The following is a 21,080-nucleotide window of genomic DNA, read 5'->3' as shown; positions in this document are numbered from 1 at the left end:
GAAGACAATTTTCAGTAAGCATTTCAACTTTCATTGACCCTTCTGCTGGAGTTGAAGTTGGCTTTAGTCTTCTCTGCTTTGATTTTGCTCACTGCATGCAAAATCTAAACTTCTCAAAAGGACAAAGTTTGTGACATTATTGTTTTTTCTGGGAATCCTAAAGTTAATGATGTTAAATCCAATTGGACTAAAAGGGACAGTAGTAAAGTAATTTAAAGAATGAAAGGACTAAATTGAGTTTGTTAGAAAATTATACAGCATTAGTATTCTGGTACGACTTTGTAAACTTCAAAATTATTGTATTTCTGAGGTCTGAGTTTGTTAAGGTTGAAGACAAAATCAATGATAAATGGTGTCAAATCGAAGCATAAAGTACTAAATGGAAAACCAAATAGGGAATGACCTAATTTTTATGTGGCTAAAACATCAGTATCGGTCGCTTTCGCAGTTCTTGTTCCCTTATTTTCGAGGTGTCAGGTTATAAGTTATAGGGTTGTAGTGATAGTAATCGAGAAATTGTAGTTTTATATGGTTATATGATATTGATCTTATACATATAAGATATTTGACATCACTTTTATTTCAAAATTTGAAGGCAATACTTGAATGATGTTATTGATCTTTATTTTTATATAATATTTAATTTTGTCTATCTTATTCAATGTAAAACTTTGACTCACACTTGAATTATAACCTTCGCGATGTTATGATGTTATGTCTTTTGAAGATTCATCATACTACTTATTTGGGTCGTTCGTTGAAATGATTTTTTTTCCATGTAAGTTAAAGTTAAGTTCTCTCGTTCAATTGGTAATGATATTTTCTGTGAATGCTTCTATGAATTGACTAGTAATGGATATATATCATAGTTAATACCTTTTTTTTTTTGGGTAATAATTCATCACAATAGTCGATATCTCAAGAATACAAATTAATCATGTTAAGAATTTTTTTTGTCCATTTACATAATAATAATTTATTTAATTAATTAAAAAATGTATAATATTAAGTAAAAGAAATTGAATTTTAGGTTAAATTAGACATGATGATATGAATTATGCATCTTGGCATGTTAACAAAAATAAGGACTATTGAGACGAAAAAATTGCGATAATTTATTGAATAATTATAACAAAAATTTGGACAAAAAATACTATTAAACCTTAATTAAATAATTCTTTTACAAAATAATCCACATTATATTATCAAAGATGTAATATCAAATATATTTTATGTGATTGAAAACATGAAAATGAGAGCTAGATACTCTCATCTGAAAGAAATAAATGATAGATACTAATATTATAAATGAGTATAAATAAAATGTTTATCTTATAAACTATTTGATTTAAAGAGAATATAAAATATAATGTTACAACAAAAAAATTCAAATGAAACAAACTAAGAACAATAAAAAATATTAAAAATAAATTTTGTGAGTTACATAATAAATTATAGAAGTTTCAATCATTTAAAATGACAAAAGAAACATGTACATATTCATACCATATTCAACTAATATAATAATTCCTTGTTAAAATTGAGAAGACTTCAAACAATTATTAAAGGGACGGATTCCTTTTGCCATAAGATTAAAAATTTACTTACAAAATTTTAAGAAAAACAAAATTCAAACCCGAATCCATTAAAAATATAAAAGAAAAAAATTCAAACTCAAACCCACATGAGATGAACTTTTACTCAAATATCTAGTTATAGTATCATATTTGTGTTGTCCTTAATAGAAATTTAACAAAATATATTTTAATGAATTCATAATTTATGTATATAATAATGATTTAGAATATTAATAGTTTTATTTTAGAAAAAAAGACCACATTTGAACGCAATGGGGTCAGAAGTCCTTCCCACCACGTAAGAAGGGACAACCCTGTCATCCCAATCAATCACTTTGTGTGGTGTTTGCTCTTTCTAATTTAGTGGGAAATTAGTCTTGTTATTTCTTACAATTTAATATAATTTGAAGTTAAATAAGGATTTAGTTCTTAAATTTGTATTAAAAATTAAAATTTATTTTCAAATTTTAATTTAGTTTAGTCTTAAATTTTAAAAATAATAAATTTTTTATGACGTTTTAAATTGAGAGTTTATTTATTTATACTGATGTTTTTCTCAGATTTTTGAGTTTTATCGATTTTAGAGAGTTTTCAATTTATAATTAACATATTTTAATTCAAATGTTAGTCTAAAATCACTTAATACGTAAGAAAAGTAATATTATTATGTTGAAATATTTATATTTATTTTTTATAGTTTAAAGATTAAAATTTAAAACAATAACGATTATTATAAATATATTTAATTCTATAATTTCTAATGACTTATTAAGATATAAATATTTTTATAGTTATTTAAAAGTTAGGCTTCGCAGTAAAATGATATAGATTTCCCTTAAAAGCAAGAAGAAAAATTCATTCATTACAAGGATAATATTAAATTGAAATTTTTTTGTATTTCATTATGTACTGTATATCATATAAAAATTATAATTAAAAAACAAAAAGTAAGTCTAAAGAAACTTAAAAGTTTATAAGAATCGACAAATGAATTTGTGTCACATTTTCAATTATATAATTTATCATTCATTGATGTGGATTCTTAATTAAGTGTGTAAACACGGTTAACTCGTCCACGGTATATATATATATATATATATATAAAATATAAAATACCATTCTGACAGTATTTTTTAAGCTTAAATATATTTTTAAAATATTTTATTTTTAGTCTCTTTAAAATTGAATTTTGATCTTTGATATTATTTTTTATGTATTAGAAACAAAAAAGTTTAAATGACTACTATTCTAAATCGTACCTACTGATATTTTCATATATTGTTAGCATGTAATAATTTTTTTATTAAAATTTTAAAATATGAAAAACATACGTTTCTATTTATTTTTATTTAAATAAATATTAAAACCTAGAACTGTTAATTTCAAATTTTAACTGATGAAAATAAAAGAAATAAAATAAAAATTTATACATTTTATGAGAGTTAAAAGTAAATATTTCAAAATTTATCAGACAAAAAATATAGAGTTTTTTTCCATAATTAAATAAAAATGAGATCATTTTATAAAATATTAAAATCTAATTTTTATCTCATTTCAAGAAACAATTTCGAATTTTATTGGACAAAAAATAAAGAACTATTTTAAGAACTTAAAAAAAAATCATTTAATACAAACATATTTAAGTGTTCTTTTATACCATTTAGCTAAAAGGATTAAGTAAAAAAAAAAAGTCAGATTTAAATTGTAGAAGGTATACTTATTGGAGTATATTTGTCTCCTTAATTTAGTTTTTTAAAAAATTTCATGGATATCAACAAGATGTATCAATATTTAATATACATATAAAGAGAGCAAAAATGATAGTTATATATTATATGATTTAAAAGAATATATATATATATATATATATATATATATATATATATATATATATATATATATATATAAATAAAATGGTTACATGTATCATTATTTTCATTGTTTTGTGAAATACTTTAATTTTAACTTTGCTTTAAATTAATCAATTTTGTTTGTCTTTCAGTAACACAGAGGACCTTATTTTATGAAATAAATTGAATCAAAAATTAACTTCAGAAACTTCAATTCATAGTCATTGGAAGTTCCTCCGATCACTAATCCTAATTTTGGAAGGTGTTGTTCTTAAATCTACACACTCTCGTTATATACAGCAACAACGCTAAACGACAACGTTCAGATGCACAACAATCCTAAAATGTAACCTAATTTTTTGTTCTCACTCACACCATCACAATCTCTTCATTCGTTCTTGCACCCAAAAAGACACTATTCTATGTAAATCTCAAAGAACGCACAAATAATTGTGTTTTTCACGGGAATTCTTGTAAAATAAATACCAAGTTTATTTTTATTTTTTATATTTTTTTATTTCACAATAAATAAACGTTACTTGTCTTATATTTTCAATCTCACGATAATAAAAAGTAAGTATATAATCAATATAAATATATAAATAGCATATTTTTAAGTATTAAAATAATAGACAGGTTTAAGAAAAAAAGACTCTAATAAAAAAAGAAAGCAACACATTTAGTCAGTTTTACTGGTAATCATAAACAATTTACAAAAACTATTATGATAAATGTTTTTAACAAAATATTATACTTTTTAACAAAATAATTTTATTTCTTAATTTTTCCTAAAACAACAAGTAAAACTGTTTTTAGTGTAATAAATAGTAGAATTTTTCTCCTATTAAACTAAAATAAAAATGGTACAGTCGAAGGACAATGGCAATCATACATTATATACATGAAAAATTATATCCTTAATGATTATTAATTGACTAATAATATAATTTTTTTACAAGTTTATATACTATGATGGTGATGACGTACCTTTCTTCTCTTCCATGGGGGCTATATGTATCTTACAACACAGGCAAAGAACACAGAGCGAGAGAGAGAGAAATTGAGAGAAGAGAAAAACGAGGAAAGATTCAGCTATTTTTCTTTCTTTCTCCTCGAGACTCTCTCTTTTTCTCTTCATTTCTCTCTCTTTGTTTCAACTCACTCAGTGATCAAACCGCAACTTTCTCTCTGTCATACACTTGTTTCAGCATCATCATGTTCTCCTCCAATGCATGCTCCTTCATGGTACACTATAACACTTCCCAGTCCACATTCCACACACTCACTCACAACCCAGTAAAACTAACTAACTGTATTATTTATTTTTGGCAAAAAGTTGGTATAGCAGCAACGTAAAAGAAGCCATTTTTCTTGTAATTTTTTCGAGATCGTTTGATTTGTGTGGCTGGGCATTCATAAAATATCCCTTTTCCCGTTTTCGTGTGAACTTTACCCACAGTGCAAGTCGGGCATAGGTGGGTGGTCTTCGTGCAGTAACTTCTCTGCTTCACGGAGGAGGCGTTCTGCTCCATCGAGAGTCACGTGTTGCGCTCCAACTTCGACCAGCGGCAAAACTCACGGCGGCTCTGTGATGGCTAAAGAGGCAAATGGGACTTCCACGGCGGTCGGCGAAACCCCAATCACTGGCGGCGGCGTCCGGGACGTGTACGGCGAGGATAAGGCCACGGAGGATCAGTTTGTGACTCCATGGAGTGTCTCTGTTTCAAGGTGAGTGAGTGAGTGAGACTTGTTTTTGATGATCTTGAATTTTTCTTGCTTGTGTTCTTGTTTCAATGAATGAATGAATGAATGAGACACTGTTGATTGGATTTTAGTGGGTATACTTTGTTGAGAGATCCACACTTCAACAAAGGACTCGCCTTCACCGAAGAAGAGAGGGAAACCCACTTCTTGCGTGGCCTTCTTCCCCCATCTGTTATTTCTCAAGAAACTCAGGTTAATCATCTCATCACATAACTTTTTCCTGATTATCGTTTCTGATATATTGAAAACCCAATAAATTAATATAACCAGTAGGATCTTTTGACAGAAAAGAGGAAAAAGGGCATAATAGTGAGTGTGAAATGGATGAATAAATTTATTGGATTCTCAACGTATCGTTACCCTTTTAGTAGAAAGTTAAAATATTGATCTGCTCTCTTTAATTGTTTTTATTATTAAGTTCTGTATCTTTAGGAAAACCCGAAAGTTTTTGTCTTTACTTCTGCATAACAGTTAGGCTTTTAATCTCTATCAGTATTATCAGAGAAAAACCTTCTGGTGTATGAAACCACCGCTAAGAATTTCCATACATGATTAACTGCTGCAAGAAAAATTATCATTTTCTTGTATAGGAACTAAAATTTAAAATGAAGACAACTATAGTGACCAAGTGAATAGTTTAATCTTAATAAGTAAAATGTTGAAATTATGTGTGGCTGTTGGGCTACTCTACTTTGACTGATATTTATCAATGCTTCTTTTGTTCAGGTAAAAAAAATGATCCAACACATACGCCAGTATCAAGTTCCATTGCAGAAGTACGTGGCAATGATGGATCTGCAGGTGCCTGGCAGATTTTTATAAAAAAAAGAAAACTGCTTTTAATCTGTCTCTCCGTTTCAATTTTACTTTGGCACAAAATTAGAAAAAAGTTACTGAAAGTAAAACATTCAATAAAAACAATACTAGCTTTTATAAGTTTCTGGAACCATGTGATAATGTGGATTGAATGTTTATTAGTTATTTGCTGGGTTGCAGGGGAGAAATGAAAGATTGTTCTACAAGCTTCTGCTTGATCATGTTGAGGAGTTACTACCAGTTGTCTATACTCCAACAGTTGGCGAAGCATGCCAGAAATATGGGAGTATCTTCATGCATCCTCAGGGACTTTATATAAGTTTGAGGGAGAAGTAAGTTTGAGTTCAGTTGCACTTTCATCCTCCTCAATTTTCTGTCCTTACCTTTTAGTTAAATGTACTGTGTCTAAAAGAAATTACTCCATTTTCTATTGGATGCGTTTTAAAGAGGGAGGATTCTTGAAGTACTAAGGAATTGGCCTGAGAAGAACATTCAAGTCATTGTTGTGACTGATGGAGAGAGAATTCTGGGTCTTGGGGATCTTGGCTGTCAGGTATTATACTCACCATGTATAAAATTTGTGATGTTTTGTAATCTCTCTTTTGGTAACTAATGCTGTATTACCAGGGAATGGGAATACCGGTAGGAAAACTTTCTCTATATTCAGCACTTGGTGGAGTTCGTCCTTCTGCTGTAAGTATTTTTGGTCTACTATACCTGTTACAAACTTCTTGTGATATGTTACTTTGTTTTAAGATGGTACTGAAATTTGAGTAGCAGATTATACTTTTATAATGTTGAAATAGTGTTATAGTGTTCTATTTCAAAGTTTGCTTGCCGGGTAACATTTAATTTTGGAAGATTGTGAAGAGTGGCTCCAATGATCTCTGCATTTGTTTATAAAAAAGTGTATAGTCTTCAACTTGTTGTTAAAGTTGTATTACTGTATAATCAAACTGTTTCAGTGCTTACCTATTACCATCGATGTGGGTACAAACAATGAGAAGTTGTTGAATGAAGAATTATATATAGGGCTCAAGCATAAACGAGCAACTGGGCAGGTTGGTTCATAATTTGTCTTATTTACTTGGCCTCAGTTTTAACATCAGGCATTCTGTCATCTAATGTACTGCAATAATAAATTTGCTTTTACCTTTTCGGTTTCCAGGAATATGCTGAACTTCTACACGAATTTATGATTGCAGTCAAGCAGAATTATGGTGAAAAAGTCCTTATTCAGGTACTAAGAAGTATACAAAGACATCATTTCTCGAGTAATTGGACATGAAGTATGCAACACTTGCTAATTTCAACTTTTCTTGTTTTCTGCTATATTTTAGTTTGAAGACTTTGCAAACCACAATGCTTTTGTTCTACTTGAAAAATACAGGTCAACACATCTTGTCTTTAATGATGATATTCAGGTGAGAAATTCGTTTCTTAAATTATATATTTAGATACTTTGGTAACCAATAATTTTCTCTTATATTCTATTCTATCCACTTGGTTTCAGGGAACAGCAGCAGTTGTTCTTGCAGGACTAGTTGCAGCTCTGAAATTGGTTGGGGGAAACTTGACTGATCACAGGTTCTTATTCCTTGGTGCTGGAGAGGTAAGTCATTACCCTTCTGGGGTCATGTTTCCTTCTCCATTGTTTCCTACAGATAACAAAGCCTAATCATTTCACAACAGAGAAAAAGGTGAAAAGAAGAGAGTACTGAACACTATCAGATTACTTTGAATTGTTCACTTGAATTGCATGGTTTGTGTTTGCAGGCTGGCACTGGAATAGCAGAACTCATAGCACTTGAAACTTCAAAAAGGGTTAGATTTTTTACATGATCATTGAACGAACGATTTAGATTTCTCCAGAAACTAACTATTGTCTTGGCAGACAAATGTCCCAGTAGAAGAATTGCGCAAGAACATTTGGTTGGTGGACTCAAAGGTTTTACAAAAGCTAATTTAGCTCTTTCCTACAGAAAGCAATTGTTTGTTTACCATTGCATCAATCTTTCATTCCTACTTTTGCAGGGGTTGATTGTGAGATCCCGCAAAGACTCACTTCAACATTTTAAGAGACCCTGGGCTCATGAACATGAACCTGTTCAGAAACTTGTAGATGCTATTAATGTATGGCTCTCCATATCTCTCTTTCTCTCTCACCCACAGAGAAGTAGTTTCAAATTTCTTACATTTCAATGTTTTCTTCTCAGAAAATCAAGCCAACGGTTTTAATCGGAACATCAGGACAAGGGAGAGCTTTTACCAAGGAAGTGATTGAAGCTATGGCTTCCATTAATGCGGTAACATGTTAATCAATTCACTCTGCATTTTTATGCTACAGAAGCTAATCTATCAATCATTTGTAATGCTTGTAGAAACCTATTATTCTTGCCCTTTCCAACCCAACATCACAGTCAGAATGCACTGCTGAAGAAGCTTACACTTGGAGCAAGGTAATATCAAGAACACAAAGCTATTATCTACTTATTTGGTTGGAATGAATGAGTAATTAATAACTGGTATCATTTTTCATTTATTTCTTATCTCAATCAGGGACGTGCCATTTTTGCTAGTGGAAGCCCTTTTGGCCCAGTTGAATATGGTGGAAAAGTGTTTGTGCCTGGCCAGGTCTCAATATGTTTGTAAAAAATGTCAAAAATTTCTCTATCCAATGGAATGAAATTTATTAATATGAATGTGTTCTTTGTTAATCAGGCCAATAATGCATACATTTTCCCTGGATTTGGTCTTGGTTTGATAATGTCTGGAACCATTCGTGTGCATGATGACCTTCTTCTGGCAGCTGGTAATGCAGAAGAAATTCAAACATTTACTTAAAACGTTAAGCTTAGGATAATTATAATTCAAATGACAAATCCTATTTCTTGGAACAGCTGAAGCTTTGGCTTCACAGGTGACTCAAGAGGACTATAATAAGGGACTCATATACCCTCCATTCAGAAACATCAGAAAGATTTCAGCACACATAGCAGCCAAGGTGGCTGCTAAGGCCTATGAGCTTGGTACACTTTACTTTTTCTTTTGATATCTGAAAACTTTGGCTATGTTTGGATTAAATTCTGGAGAAAGTTGTTGTTTTGAGAGTAAAAGAAATTCCTAACATTCCAAATGTTAATCCAAACATGCACACTTTCTGTTTGATGTTTTTTCTCCTTGAAATAGTGTAGAAAATTAATGAGATTGAATTCACATTCTTGATCAGGCTTGGCTAGTAACCTTCCTCAACCAAAAGATATGGTGAAGTTTGCTGAGAACTCTATGTATTCACCGGCCTATAGAAACTACCGGTGAAGTGGCAATAGTTCATTTTTTATTTTCTTGGGTTTTTTTTTTTTTACTATTATAGAATGTTTTCTTTATTTATACTTTTCATGCAGTTTTATGCTATTGTATTTGGTGAAATATAGTTTAGGTTGTTGTTAATGTAGGTAGATAGACTTAAGTAGAGCTTGAAATATTTTGTATTTGGATTTACATTTTATTTGACAATAATTTAAATTAAAAAAAAAATGAAGCATTTGTAAGCATCCACATACAATAGTTTAGATTCTGGTATACCATTTATGCATGCCTCTTTTCCTTTATTCATTCAAAAACTAAGGGTTAAATATGTTTTTGGTCCCTCAAATCACAATGAACTTTGAAATTAGTCTTTTTTTTCGAAATTTTATACCAATTTAGTCTTTCATTTTTATAAATGTGTGGATTTAGTCATTCTTACCAAATTTTGTTAAGTTTATTTGACATTTTAAACGTATTTTATGATACCATTTGATTAACATTGAAGCGAAAGTGTGTTAAACGTGTAAACAATTTAAATACGATCATGAAATACGAATGAAACATCAGATAAATTTAACAAAATTTGATTAAAATGACTAAATTCACGTATTTTTAAAGATGAATAATTAAATTGGTCAAAAAGTTTGAAGAAGAACTAATTTCAAATTTTACTGAAATTTGAGAGATAAAAATATATTTAATCCAAAAACTAAAATAATCAAAGTTTTTAGCAACTTTAAGTGCTGCATACTAAAATAAATAAATTTTCCATACAAATCATAATAACTAGTTGAGTATGTGTATTGCTATACAAAGTTATTTGTAGTCTTTCATGTGTTAATCGAGAATTAAGTTTACACAAGATTTTGTTTTGTGGGTATTATCTAAATTCATCACAATTTTAAATTTTTGTATTAATTGAATATGAATATTTGTAATATTTGATTTTTTTTAACTTTAAAATAAATATGTACGTATTTATTTATTTTCCCACTTATTTCAATATTTGTCATAATTTTAAATTACTAAAATAACCTTTATTTTATTAGTTAACTTAAAAAGCACCTTATTTTATGTTCTTAGTTTTGTAACTGATTTGTCACACCACTTTTCATAATTTTTTTCTTATATTTATGTTAATTTTGTTTAATTATTATTTTACATTCTGTTTTGATATATATATATATATATATATATATATATATATATATATATATATATATATATATATATATATATATAATTAGTAATAACATCGTGTGTGGCTTTTTTTTTATTAAAACAATAACTAAACAGATGTAAGTATATCTATTATACGACAAAGTAGAAATGAGACAAAAAAAAAAGTACATATCAAAATATGAAGGAAAAAAAAAACGTATTTTAAAAATAAAGATGAACACAATCAAACTTCCACATTTTTTAAATGTATATCTCATCCCTGTAGCTCTAATACAGTCTCACAATTATTCACATGTAACAATAATCATATCATAAAATGTATATTTTAAATTATAAAAATTATAGTTACAATCTTGTTATAATTAGATAATTATTTTCACGTAAATATTTATTAACAAATTTCTTAGACCTTAATATCTTTTCACACGGTGTGAATCACACTCCAATTCTATCTTTAGCAATTAAAAATAATAAAAACTCATTCGATGGATTTTTTTTTTGATAATTTTATATTATTGATACACAAATATCTAATAAAAATTTGTCCGCAATCCTGTTTCACCACTTTAACCCCTCCACCCTTTCTTTGATAATTAAAAAAAAAAAACTCAACTGATGAATTTATTAAGTACTATTTAGTTTTAAAATAAAAAATAGAAATAATTAACCAATATTTCTCTATTATTATTTTTTTTTCTTGTTTAAAATGGATCATGTAACGTTAACTGGTAAGCCAATTATAATAACTTTTATTTATTGAAAAAAAATAACAATAAAACATAATAGTATCAATAATAATAGAAATAACCTATTACTATATTGTAGAAAGTAACACAACAGTTATCTAGATATAAACAAACGTTTGAATTGGAATTGGAACGAAGAACTCTGTTGAGATAAGTCTTCATTGATTGAAATGAAGTTTCAAATTTAATATTTAGAAAGATTAATGATTAAATTAATAAATTTAAATACAGAGTTTGACTCTAAAAAATGGATTTTGCTTGCAAGGAAGTGAATAGGAACAACTTCTGAACATGACAGCATTAGTTACCATTTTTCAACACTTGTCTCACCAATGTTATCTCATGGAAAAATCCCAAAAAATCTTCCCTCTTTTCATATCAAACATTATATTTTCTTCTTTCCCTGATCCTTGTAAAATGATTACAACACACAAACAAATAGATTTAACCATGTTCCAAAAGGATCTAAGCATCAATTTGGCACGTGATGTGTTCACACAATTTCTTGGATCTTTTTTTACACTTGGTGTGATTTGTATAACGTATAGACAATTATTGAGGCTTGGTTGTGGTTTTGTGAAGAATAAGAACTTTATGACAACATAGAAGCATATGAAACCATGATTGTGTGTCTATTGGACATGGTGACAACTGCATCTGTGAGAGAGTGTGTTTGTTTTCAGTGATTTGGCCAGTTGTCTATCGTCCAACATTGGCATTTGATGTTGCTGTTTTACTAGGAGGATCATGTCTGGTTGGTTCATCTTATCTTCTGTTGGATAAAATTTTTGGAGAACAGATCAAAAGTTGTCTTTAGTGGCATGCTTAGCTGCTTTCAACAATTAATGTGTGTTGTTGGTAGCAATGGATTCTGCTGTGAAGAAGATGAGCAGAATTTATGCTGCCAGAGTCACTCAGAAAGCAACTTCAGCTAACCTCTAATAACCTCTCTCCATTCACAACATTCTTGATGAGGAAAGCAAAGAATAGCATTACCCTTTTTTCAGGTCCTTCTCCTGTTTATGCTTCAACGTGGCAACCCATTTCAGAAGCTAATTCTTTGACGTGGCACCCCTTCTGTGGTAGAATACAATGCCTCCATCTCCCTTTTCTCTCAGAATATTCTCCCCCTTTACCACAAACTATTTTTAACTTCTTCTTAATCTTCTTCGTATCACATAATCATCTTTTATTCATCATCGTTCGTTAAGGTCAAATGCAGTTTAAATATCTCTTCCATTTTTTGATATACTTTTTAATGACAGAACCGTGGAGCTAAGCGTGGAACTTCAGTCTCAAACAGACAATAGCTTGAGAATGCATGATTCTGACCATGTCTTGACGAAAACTCCTGTTGCCTTCGATTGATGCGACGTAGTTTAAATACTTCTTCCACTTTTCGTGTATCATTTTTCTTGAGTTGGAAAAATGAATTAGAACTATAGATACTGTGCTGCTAACAAACTACTAATAGTATATGCAATGAATGGTTACGTGCATGTTAATCTGATATGCTGGTATTGCTAAGTTAGTGACTAAGGAATTTGGTGGTTTAAAAAAAGGACATGAAAAAATGAGAGACAATAGTTGTGATATTTTTTGGATTGCTTGGGTTATGTTGGTAATGGTGATTCTGCATGGTCGTAGCAGAAACAATTACATCAGCATATGCTACCCACTGATATTATGTCCTTTAAATGGTTTGGACAAGTATTTCTACAATTGGCTAAGAAGAAAAGATATTTTAGTGGTAGTTGGTGTTAGATCGGTGATGCAAGTATAGGTAGGAATGATCATTGTCCACGGTGGGATCCTTATCAAGATAGGAGATAGTAATGAGAGAAAGGAAAAAATAAGCCACAATCTGCCAAACTTGAAAATGACTAAGAAACCAGATTCTGATTCTGATTCTGATTCTGATCCCTTTCCTTCCACCACTCACTCAAAACATTAAGCTTTTTAACTCTTTACAAAGAAACAGATGTGACCACTCACACATGGAAAACAAACATCAAACACTTAATATGCTATTGGAGAAAAGGAGCAGCAAGAAGAAGGGGAAGAGGGTTGAATTAGTCCTTTCGTTTCAGTATCTCTTCTCCAACACTTATTTCCCTTTCCCGAAAATTCTCATGTCAATCATTGGGAATTTTTCTCTCTTATTTTTGTTTCCCTCTTTTAGTCACTTGCTGATTCCCCTCTTCCTTATTCTCTCTGCACCATCCCTTCTCACAGTAACATAACATGCTTTTCTTCTCTCCATCTTTAGGGTTTACATCTCATCAAAAAGATGCACTAATAAGGCAAAAAAAGAAATAAACAACTCACTGTTAAATTGCATTTCACTGCTGCAATCACATTCAACATGGTTAAGTGCAACGTGTTTCGATATTCTAATGGAAACAACAAACAACAGGGCACGTGTCCTACAAAAATCCTTTGTAGAGTGAAAGCAGTTGACTTTTTTTTCATGTCCCTTCACCTTTTCTGTCCACAGAAATATATACAAATCATTGTACATACGAGTATAAATGCAGATACGATGTTTTTTCAAACAAGGGTCTTCGTGAATTCTATCCATAGAGCATTTGAAAGCATAACAATTTTCAAAAATGATTTTGGTTAAAAGTGAATGTGAAGAACTGAAGCAATATTGGTTTCTCCTTATCAACACTGATATTGTTAGGTTTACAATCCAAAACCTCTGCTTTTTCACTTTCCTGCAAGGATCATAACTCGTCTGAACCGATTTTTTTGTTGTGATACTGATACCACTTGTTAGATTTACAGATAATCTTTTATTGAAAAAATACAACATTAATGAGATTTAAGTCTAACTACAGAAGACATTAACACCACTCTTAACCCAAAACGTTAACACAATAAATATACGGATCGTTATCTTTATATAATACTCTGTATTCTCATTTCTAACCAATATAAAACTTAGGCTCACACTTGAATTTTTTTTAACGTATATTTTTCATAATTGTAAGATTAATATATTGCTGTTCTCTGACATATACATTATTATTATTCTACGTTGTTAACTATAATTGTATCACATCTGATATGAAATACATAATTTTGATGAGGAATGGGATAATGTGTCACGATCAGACAAGAGAACCAGGTTTAAATATTATCGATGTCTTTTCATAGAATCAACGGTCTGCTCCACTCTTCTTTCTCGCAGTTATTTAATTATTCCTTCTAGAAATCTTATTTAATTAATGTGAGTACTGTTATGAAAGCATGGTGATGATACAAACAGCAATTAACAAAGGCAATTCTCTTTTTTTGGTTTTTTCAATCATCAACACTGAGCTATTTAGGATAAATTCTTTGTCTCATGCGATACCCATATTTAAGGGATATTTAAATTTTTAATTTTTAATTTAATTTCCTTTTTTTCCAACCAAACTCTTTTTCTTTCCCTACCATAAATTATTAGCCTGAGATGCATGGAAATATGCAGATTAAAAAATGAATAATATATTTCATAAATTTATTTAATTTTTCTGGCTTCAAAAGTGTGTTTTTAGTGAAAAAATAAATAAAAATCATCCAGACATGAGTTAATAGAGAGAACATAGTATATGCCAATTTGGTGTGTCTGATATTAAAAAGGGGAAGAGAAAAAGATTGTAGTTATTCTTTTCTTCTTTCACATCTAATGTCCATAACCTACCTTTTTTTCAACGTGGTGCCACATGATGATGACACGAGACAATGTTGTCTACTTATATAAATTGAGATGAGATATTAATTAAAGTATTTTATACTACTTTATGTTAAAAAAAGGAAAAAGTCTACATGAAAATAAATTAGATAACTTAAAGAAAGCATATATAGTAATTTCATATTTAATAAGAACATTTAAGTGTTAAATATTTTCATAAGTGTTATGTTGGGTAAGGTTAAATTATATAAATGATATTTATCTTTTATGTTTTATTCAGTTTTTGTTTTTGTTTAATTTTGCTTTTATATTTTAAAAATAGTTCTTCTGCTAACTTTAAAAAAAAAAAAAAAAACTCTCTGTAATATTTCAAAGTAAATAAACAGTTTAATTTTGAATTATGAATTGATTAATAATATCTTTAGATACTTTGTAAGATTAGTTTATGTATAAGTTAAAAATTAACAATTATATAAAAGTAGTTTATAGAAAAAATAATTTTAATTTTCCATTTTTTCCATAAACATACTATTAAAAAAAGTTCGTGAAGCATTATTGTATTTTGAAAAATGAAAATAATATATTTCCAATATATAAAAAAAATTGAAAAAATATTGAAATGGATTTGGACTGAAAATGCGTCTACGTATATAATGTCATCTCAATGTTCTGTTGCAATGTTCGCAATCAACAACATCAACTAAATGCGATGCTCGATGATGGCGCAACGTTTCCGTACACTCACTTTCTTTCCATTGTAAAATAATCTGTTACATCTTCACCACAGTTTCATCTTTTCCAACCAATTTATTTTCCAGACATAATAATTCTATTTTTCTTTTTCTTTTATTCAATAAATTATTCTCCATAAGACTAAATATTAATACATGATGTAACAACCAGTAAAATAAATTTAACAAACAACAAATTTTATATAAATTAAAATTGATAATTCTGATATTATATTATTAATCAATCTTATGTTTAGTCGATTTAAGACTTTCGAAACTTATTCTGGCGATGTGTAGCTAACATTTCACGACTCCATCTTAAATATTTTAGCAGAATATGCGATTTTTTTAAAAAAATTACAAGAATAAGTACGTGATCCATCAATCCGTGTATATCCATCCATGTCATGTGAAGGGAGAAGAAACAAAATATGAGTACTGGTGATATAATATCATTCAAATGTGCAAATACCATTCAAGAAGATACTCTTCCTCCCAGTGAGTGCTTGCTTATGAAGTAAAAATGTGTGAAAGAGAATGAGAATTAATGCATGCAATGCAATGCAACATTCCAATTTTCCATGAGCCCCACCCACATCAATGATCAAAAACAAAAGGTGAAGCTTTTTGTCTTGTGCTTCTCACTTCTTAGATCCTAGACACCTGACATCTTTTCTCTCCTATAAAACCCTTTCTCTTCCCACCTTCCTTTCATGCACTCCCTTCAATCACCACATTCATTAACCTTCTCACCCTTTTCCTCTTCTCCTTCACTCTTCACTCCTCACATTCTCTTCCAATGGACAGAAACCAATCCCGCAGACAGGTTGCTGCAATGAAACAGTCCCTCTTTGATCAGGTTCTTCCCTCATCCTAATCTTCTTCTCCAGTACATGAATTTAGATTCTACCGAGTCTTCAAAATTTGATGCATTGACCAACATCAATGCATGTCGAAGACTCGGTAATAAAAACTCAGCAGAAAACCTAGACTCAAAATCTCATCTTTTTCTCTTTTATTCCAATTTGCAACATACAGAAAAAATGTTGGAAAAATCAAACCTTAACATTGGTTCTCTGCAGGGGTTACTGGATGAACAGTTTATCCAACTGGAGGAATTGCAGGATGATGCAAATCCCAACTTTGTTGAGGAAATTGTCACTCTTCACTATCGTGATTCGTCACGGCTAATCTCAAGCATAGAGCAGGCTCTGTAAGCTAATTTGATTTCACCATTCTCTTGTGTTTTCTTTTTTCTTGACAGCAAAAATTGATAAATGAATTTGTTCATTTTTGTTCTTGTAGCAAAGAGAAAAACCCTCTGGATTTCAACAAGCTGGACACTCTTATGCATCAGTTCAAAGGAAGTAGCTCAAGGTAAATATAAAATAGTCCAAAAGAAAGGTGAAATGTTATTTAAAAGTATCACCTTTATTGATATTTCAATTCCTTTGTCTGTTTTACATGGATTGCAGCATAGGAGCCAAAAAGGTGAAAGCAGAGTGCAATCTGTTCAGAGAATATTGCAGAGTAGGAAATGCAGAAGGGTAATATATCTTTCTTTGATTCTTTTTGTTTTCTTTCAAACTGCAAATTCAGGTTAATCATATAAGACACTGACACCACTCTCAACCCAAAATCTGAAAACGATGAGTTTATAAGTCTTTATCTTTATATAGTACTCTACTTTCTCATTTCTAGTCAATGTGGGACTCACACTTGAATTTCTAACAAAAACATGACCCAATTGTGAATTTTCCTAAGCAATGATACTATTGTTTTTTCTTGCAGATGCATGAGGAGCTTTCAACAATTGAAGAAAGAATATGCTACACTTAGAAAGAAACTTGAAGCTTATTTTCAGGTAGGAAGATTATAGAAGAGTGAAATAGTGTTGTAAAATTGTTGTGTTTGGCAATGTGTTGTTAAAGCAGTGTTGTTTGTTTGGTGCAGTTGGCAAGGCAAGCTGGGCCTCAGGAAATAGCATGTCGCTCCAAATAAGGAGCTGATGAAAGCTGCAAAATAAGGAAAAAAATGTAATTGGTGAATCTTGTAGCATAGAAAAATATGTATTCACCACACAGAAGTGATGTTCTCACCCTTTTGAGATATTTTGTTTTCAAAATATCAATTTTGTTTTCAGATGTTACAGGAATATTACTCATGTACTTTATACTAACTATTTATATATTATATATATATAATATATAATATACATGTAATGTAACTCTGCAATCAATAACATAACATGTTCCTAATTCACATGTTTCAGAGTTTAATATCATTATAATATTTGGTTAAAAGAAGGCCTTTTAGGCTTTGTCAAAACTTACCAACAAACACATTGTGATCGTCTTTCTCCAGGCATTACTACAAGTATCAGAATCTTGGAACATAAGTCTGAATAGAAACAGAAAAAAAATGGAGAATTTTTATTTTAAATTTAACTACTTGATAATCTTATTAAAATAATATAAAATTAGCATTTTAAATTATCTTGTCATTTTTATCATTCATATTATTATTAATATATTATAAAAATATATATATATATATATATAAACAATCTTTCATGAAATATAATCACTCTAATATAAATATATTATAAGAATATAATAAATAGAAAGAAAAAAACATATTTTAGTTTTAATAAAAAATTTGTTGGATGAAATTCTAGCAATAAACAAAAATATTAAAAAATTTAGTCAATTTCTCATTACAGAAATTTTGCGATGCTAGGATAATTTATTAAAAAAAAAATCTTACAAATTCGCAAAATAAAATTTATCAACAATGTAATAACTTTCTCTCAATGAAATAATAAAATAAGAAAACTCTGACAAATCAATCATTTATTTTATTATATATATATATATATATATATATATATATATATATATATATATATATATATATATATATATATATATATATATATATATATATATATTGTATTTACCATTTTAAAACTCTTTTAACAAGTGATAAAAGTGCAAAATACAATTATATAAAGGTGTAAATATTATTCACATAATAGCATATTAGTAGTTTTATTATTGTCGACCACTTCTTGTATTATTCTCTTATCGTATAATAGCATATGAACGAAACACAAAAAACAATAATAATAACTTAATAAGATGTATCTCTCTTACAATAGTGGTAACCCTTATAAATTCAATCATTTGTTATATTTTTAAAAAATCAAATGTCTATATTAAATTTGACTTCACCTATATACATATATGTAATTATAACCTAGTGGTTCAATTCACAATATTCTCAATTACTTAGAAATTTGACTTTATTTATGAAAGACATATATATTGAGTAGACTCAGAGATTTTACACTTGACATACTATCTTATATTTTCACAGAGTCCGTTCCTATTGAGTAGTAAACTAGGACCAAAGTCTCTCTTCAAGTATTGGTAGTTCAATCTTGTTTCATATCAAAGCACGCAGGAACCTCTCTTGATCTCTCAAAACTAAATATATTACTCTATGTGAATTAGATACTAACGAAATAAGGATAAGTCCATCGCATCATAATCCAATACTATCAATCAAACCATCATAATCCAATACTATCAATCAAACCATTACCTCATCCTAAGCATTCAAACTCAATTAGCTTTGTTCTAATTTACTAATTTCTTTTACCTCAAAAGTAGAACCCACACACCCAAAGGTGCACCATACAACTCAACTATCACAAATAACTATAACTATACAAAGAAAAACTATATCAATGATCTAAACATACCCCTCGTGACCATAAAAAGAGCATAGTTTCAAATTGAGTTATCTAAAATCACAAATAGTAACCAAGATTAAAACTAAATCAAGAAAAATAGTAAAGAAAGAACTTACTCTAATCACAAATTTAATTAGTCAATTATGATTATCTCTACACCAAAAGTCTTAAGGTGGGTTCAAATCTTCAAAGAGATGAATGATGAAGTCATAATCTTAAAAAGATGATATAAAAAGTTTAAAAAAAATATTGTAGAGATGAAAATTTAAATAAAATGAGACTCGTTTAATATAAATTATATTTATAATTTAAGTTTTTAATAATAAAGTATTAAAATATCATTTATATAACTATATGCACTCTTAAATTGTTTTATAAATCCTTATAAAATCAATCATTTAATATTGTCTTACATTTGATATAAACAAAATAAACTTTATACAAACACTTTAAAATATCAACAAAATTAATAGTTCAATTATAAATATAGTCCACTTTCAAGTAATATTCTGATTTTACTAATATAAGGATTTACACACACCCAACATAATATATCAATAAAATTTTCATAATAACCATAATGTCATCTTAATGATAGTGTTATTAAACTTATATTTTATTTTTTGCACTTATAAATATGCTTTTTTTTAATCTCTACAAATATATATTTTTATTTTAACCTCTAAATGTATAAATTGTCATTTTAGTTTGACAATTATTAACGGAGTGACATTTTTATTATACTAAACTAGCGAACACACAGGCGCTGTCGCGCCGGTATATCCGCATTTTTTAATTTTTATAAGATTAATAATATTTATTTTTAAAACATATATAATAAATTTTAAAATAGTTGTTAAATAAAATAACTGTTAAAAAAAGTTTTTAGAATAACAGTCAAAATAGAAAAGATTTAAAAAAACGATTAAAAATAAACTAATTATAAAATAATTATTTTTTAAAATAATTAATTTTTAAAATAATAATTAAGGGTAAAATTGAAAAATGAAAAGTGAACACATAAAGAGGAATCCCCTTTATTGTTATAGATAGATTAAGACAAATGGTTATTATGGAGGACTCAGAGAAAATAAGCTAAACAAAAGATAAAATGAAAAATGTTTTGCAACATAGAAGAATCACTACACAACTCACTTTTAGAATAAAATAGTTACTAAATAAATACATTTATATGAAAAATAAACATATAAATGTCAAAGAAGTATAAAAATTAATTGAGTGTCAAAATAACATGATCCAAATAAAATAATTTCAAACCAAATAACTTATATTATAAATTGAAAGTCTCCATTCAAATATAAAATTACCATAATTTATGTTAAAAATAATATTCCCACCAAATGCTCCATCCTACAATATTTAAACATGTAAGAATACATTTTAATGAGCCTAAATTATCAAATCTATCTTTTGTCTTATATATTAAATTCAATTTGACCTCTTTTTTTGTTATTTAATCCTTTATAGTTTAGAAAAATTAAAATTCCATTAATAATTTAAACATGTTTACAGTAAAACAGACAGGAAATACAATTTTTTTAAAGATTTATCTTATTGATTAATAGATAATTAAAATTAATTTTATTAATAATTAGTATAACAGTTAAAATCGGTACTATATTATGTTATATTTGTTTTGTAATGT

At 28.6% G+C, this 21,080-nt stretch overlaps 2 protein-coding genes across 3 annotated transcripts; both read left to right on the top strand.

Moving 5' to 3' along the window:
• The first annotated feature begins 4,455 nt into the window (after positions 1-4,455).
• On the top strand, positions 4,456-9,572 carry LOC114166152 (NADP-dependent malic enzyme-like). 2 transcript variants are annotated; one of them, XM_028050823.2, is made up of 20 exons: positions 4,456-4,672; positions 4,887-5,155; positions 5,263-5,383; positions 5,918-5,992; positions 6,188-6,339; positions 6,455-6,560; positions 6,635-6,700; positions 6,973-7,068; positions 7,176-7,247; positions 7,348-7,431; positions 7,521-7,619; positions 7,784-7,831; positions 7,902-7,955; positions 8,042-8,140; positions 8,224-8,313; positions 8,389-8,466; positions 8,567-8,641; positions 8,729-8,819; positions 8,908-9,036; positions 9,237-9,572. In XM_028050823.2, the coding sequence occupies exons 1-20, from the start codon at positions 4,643-4,645 to the stop codon at positions 9,323-9,325; spliced, it is 1,923 nt and encodes a 640-aa protein (XP_027906624.1). In that variant the 5' UTR covers positions 4,456-4,642; the 3' UTR covers positions 9,326-9,572. The 2 variants fall into 2 exon arrangements, with proteins under 2 accessions (XP_027906624.1, XP_027906623.1); XM_028050822.2 differs by having other exon boundaries at positions 6,170-6,339.
• Positions 9,573-16,301: 6,729 nt separating this feature from the next.
• Positions 16,302-17,806, top strand: LOC114167472 (histidine-containing phosphotransfer protein 4-like). The gene is made up of 6 exons (XM_028052562.2): positions 16,302-16,516; positions 16,740-16,870; positions 16,963-17,034; positions 17,133-17,204; positions 17,449-17,521; positions 17,611-17,806. The coding sequence occupies exons 1-6, from the start codon at positions 16,457-16,459 to the stop codon at positions 17,656-17,658; spliced, it is 456 nt and encodes a 151-aa protein (XP_027908363.1). The 5' UTR covers positions 16,302-16,456; the 3' UTR covers positions 17,659-17,806.
• Positions 17,807-21,080: the final 3,274 nt, after the last annotated feature.

The sequence above is a fragment of the Vigna unguiculata genome, chromosome 10 (genome assembly GCF_037176805.1).
Source record: "Vigna unguiculata cultivar grain cowpea cultivar isolate G323 ecotype 2 chromosome 10, ASM3717680v1, whole genome shotgun sequence".
NCBI classification, from domain to species: Eukaryota; Viridiplantae; Streptophyta; class Magnoliopsida; order Fabales; family Fabaceae; genus Vigna; species Vigna unguiculata.
Note: the sequence above shows the minus strand (reverse complement) of the source record. Positions and strands in the feature narration are given on the sequence as shown.

What these genes read in the sequence shown, in the direction of transcription:
- LOC114166152 (XM_028050822.2), top strand. Translation starts at nt 4,643, where the DNA reads ATGTTCTCCTCCAATGCATGCTCCTTCATG. An exon ending in AACTTGTAGATGCTATTAAT is followed by an intron (nt 8,141 to 8,223) that starts GTATGGCTCTCC and finishes TTTTCTTCTCAG; the next exon opens with AAAATCAAGCCAACGGTTTT. An exon ending in CTATGGCTTCCATTAATGCG is followed by an intron (nt 8,314 to 8,388) that starts GTAACATGTTAA and finishes TAATGCTTGTAG; the next exon opens with AAACCTATTATTCTTGCCCT.
- LOC114167472 (XM_028052562.2), top strand. Translation starts at nt 16,457, where the DNA reads ATGGACAGAAACCAATCCCGCAGACAGGTTGCTGCAATGAAACAGTCC. An exon ending in TCAAGCATAGAGCAGGCTCT is followed by an intron (nt 16,871 to 16,962) that starts GTAAGCTAATTT and finishes TTGTTCTTGTAG; the next exon opens with CAAAGAGAAAAACCCTCTGG. An exon ending in AGAGTAGGAAATGCAGAAGG is followed by an intron (nt 17,205 to 17,448) that starts GTAATATATCTT and finishes TTTTTCTTGCAG; the next exon opens with ATGCATGAGGAGCTTTCAAC.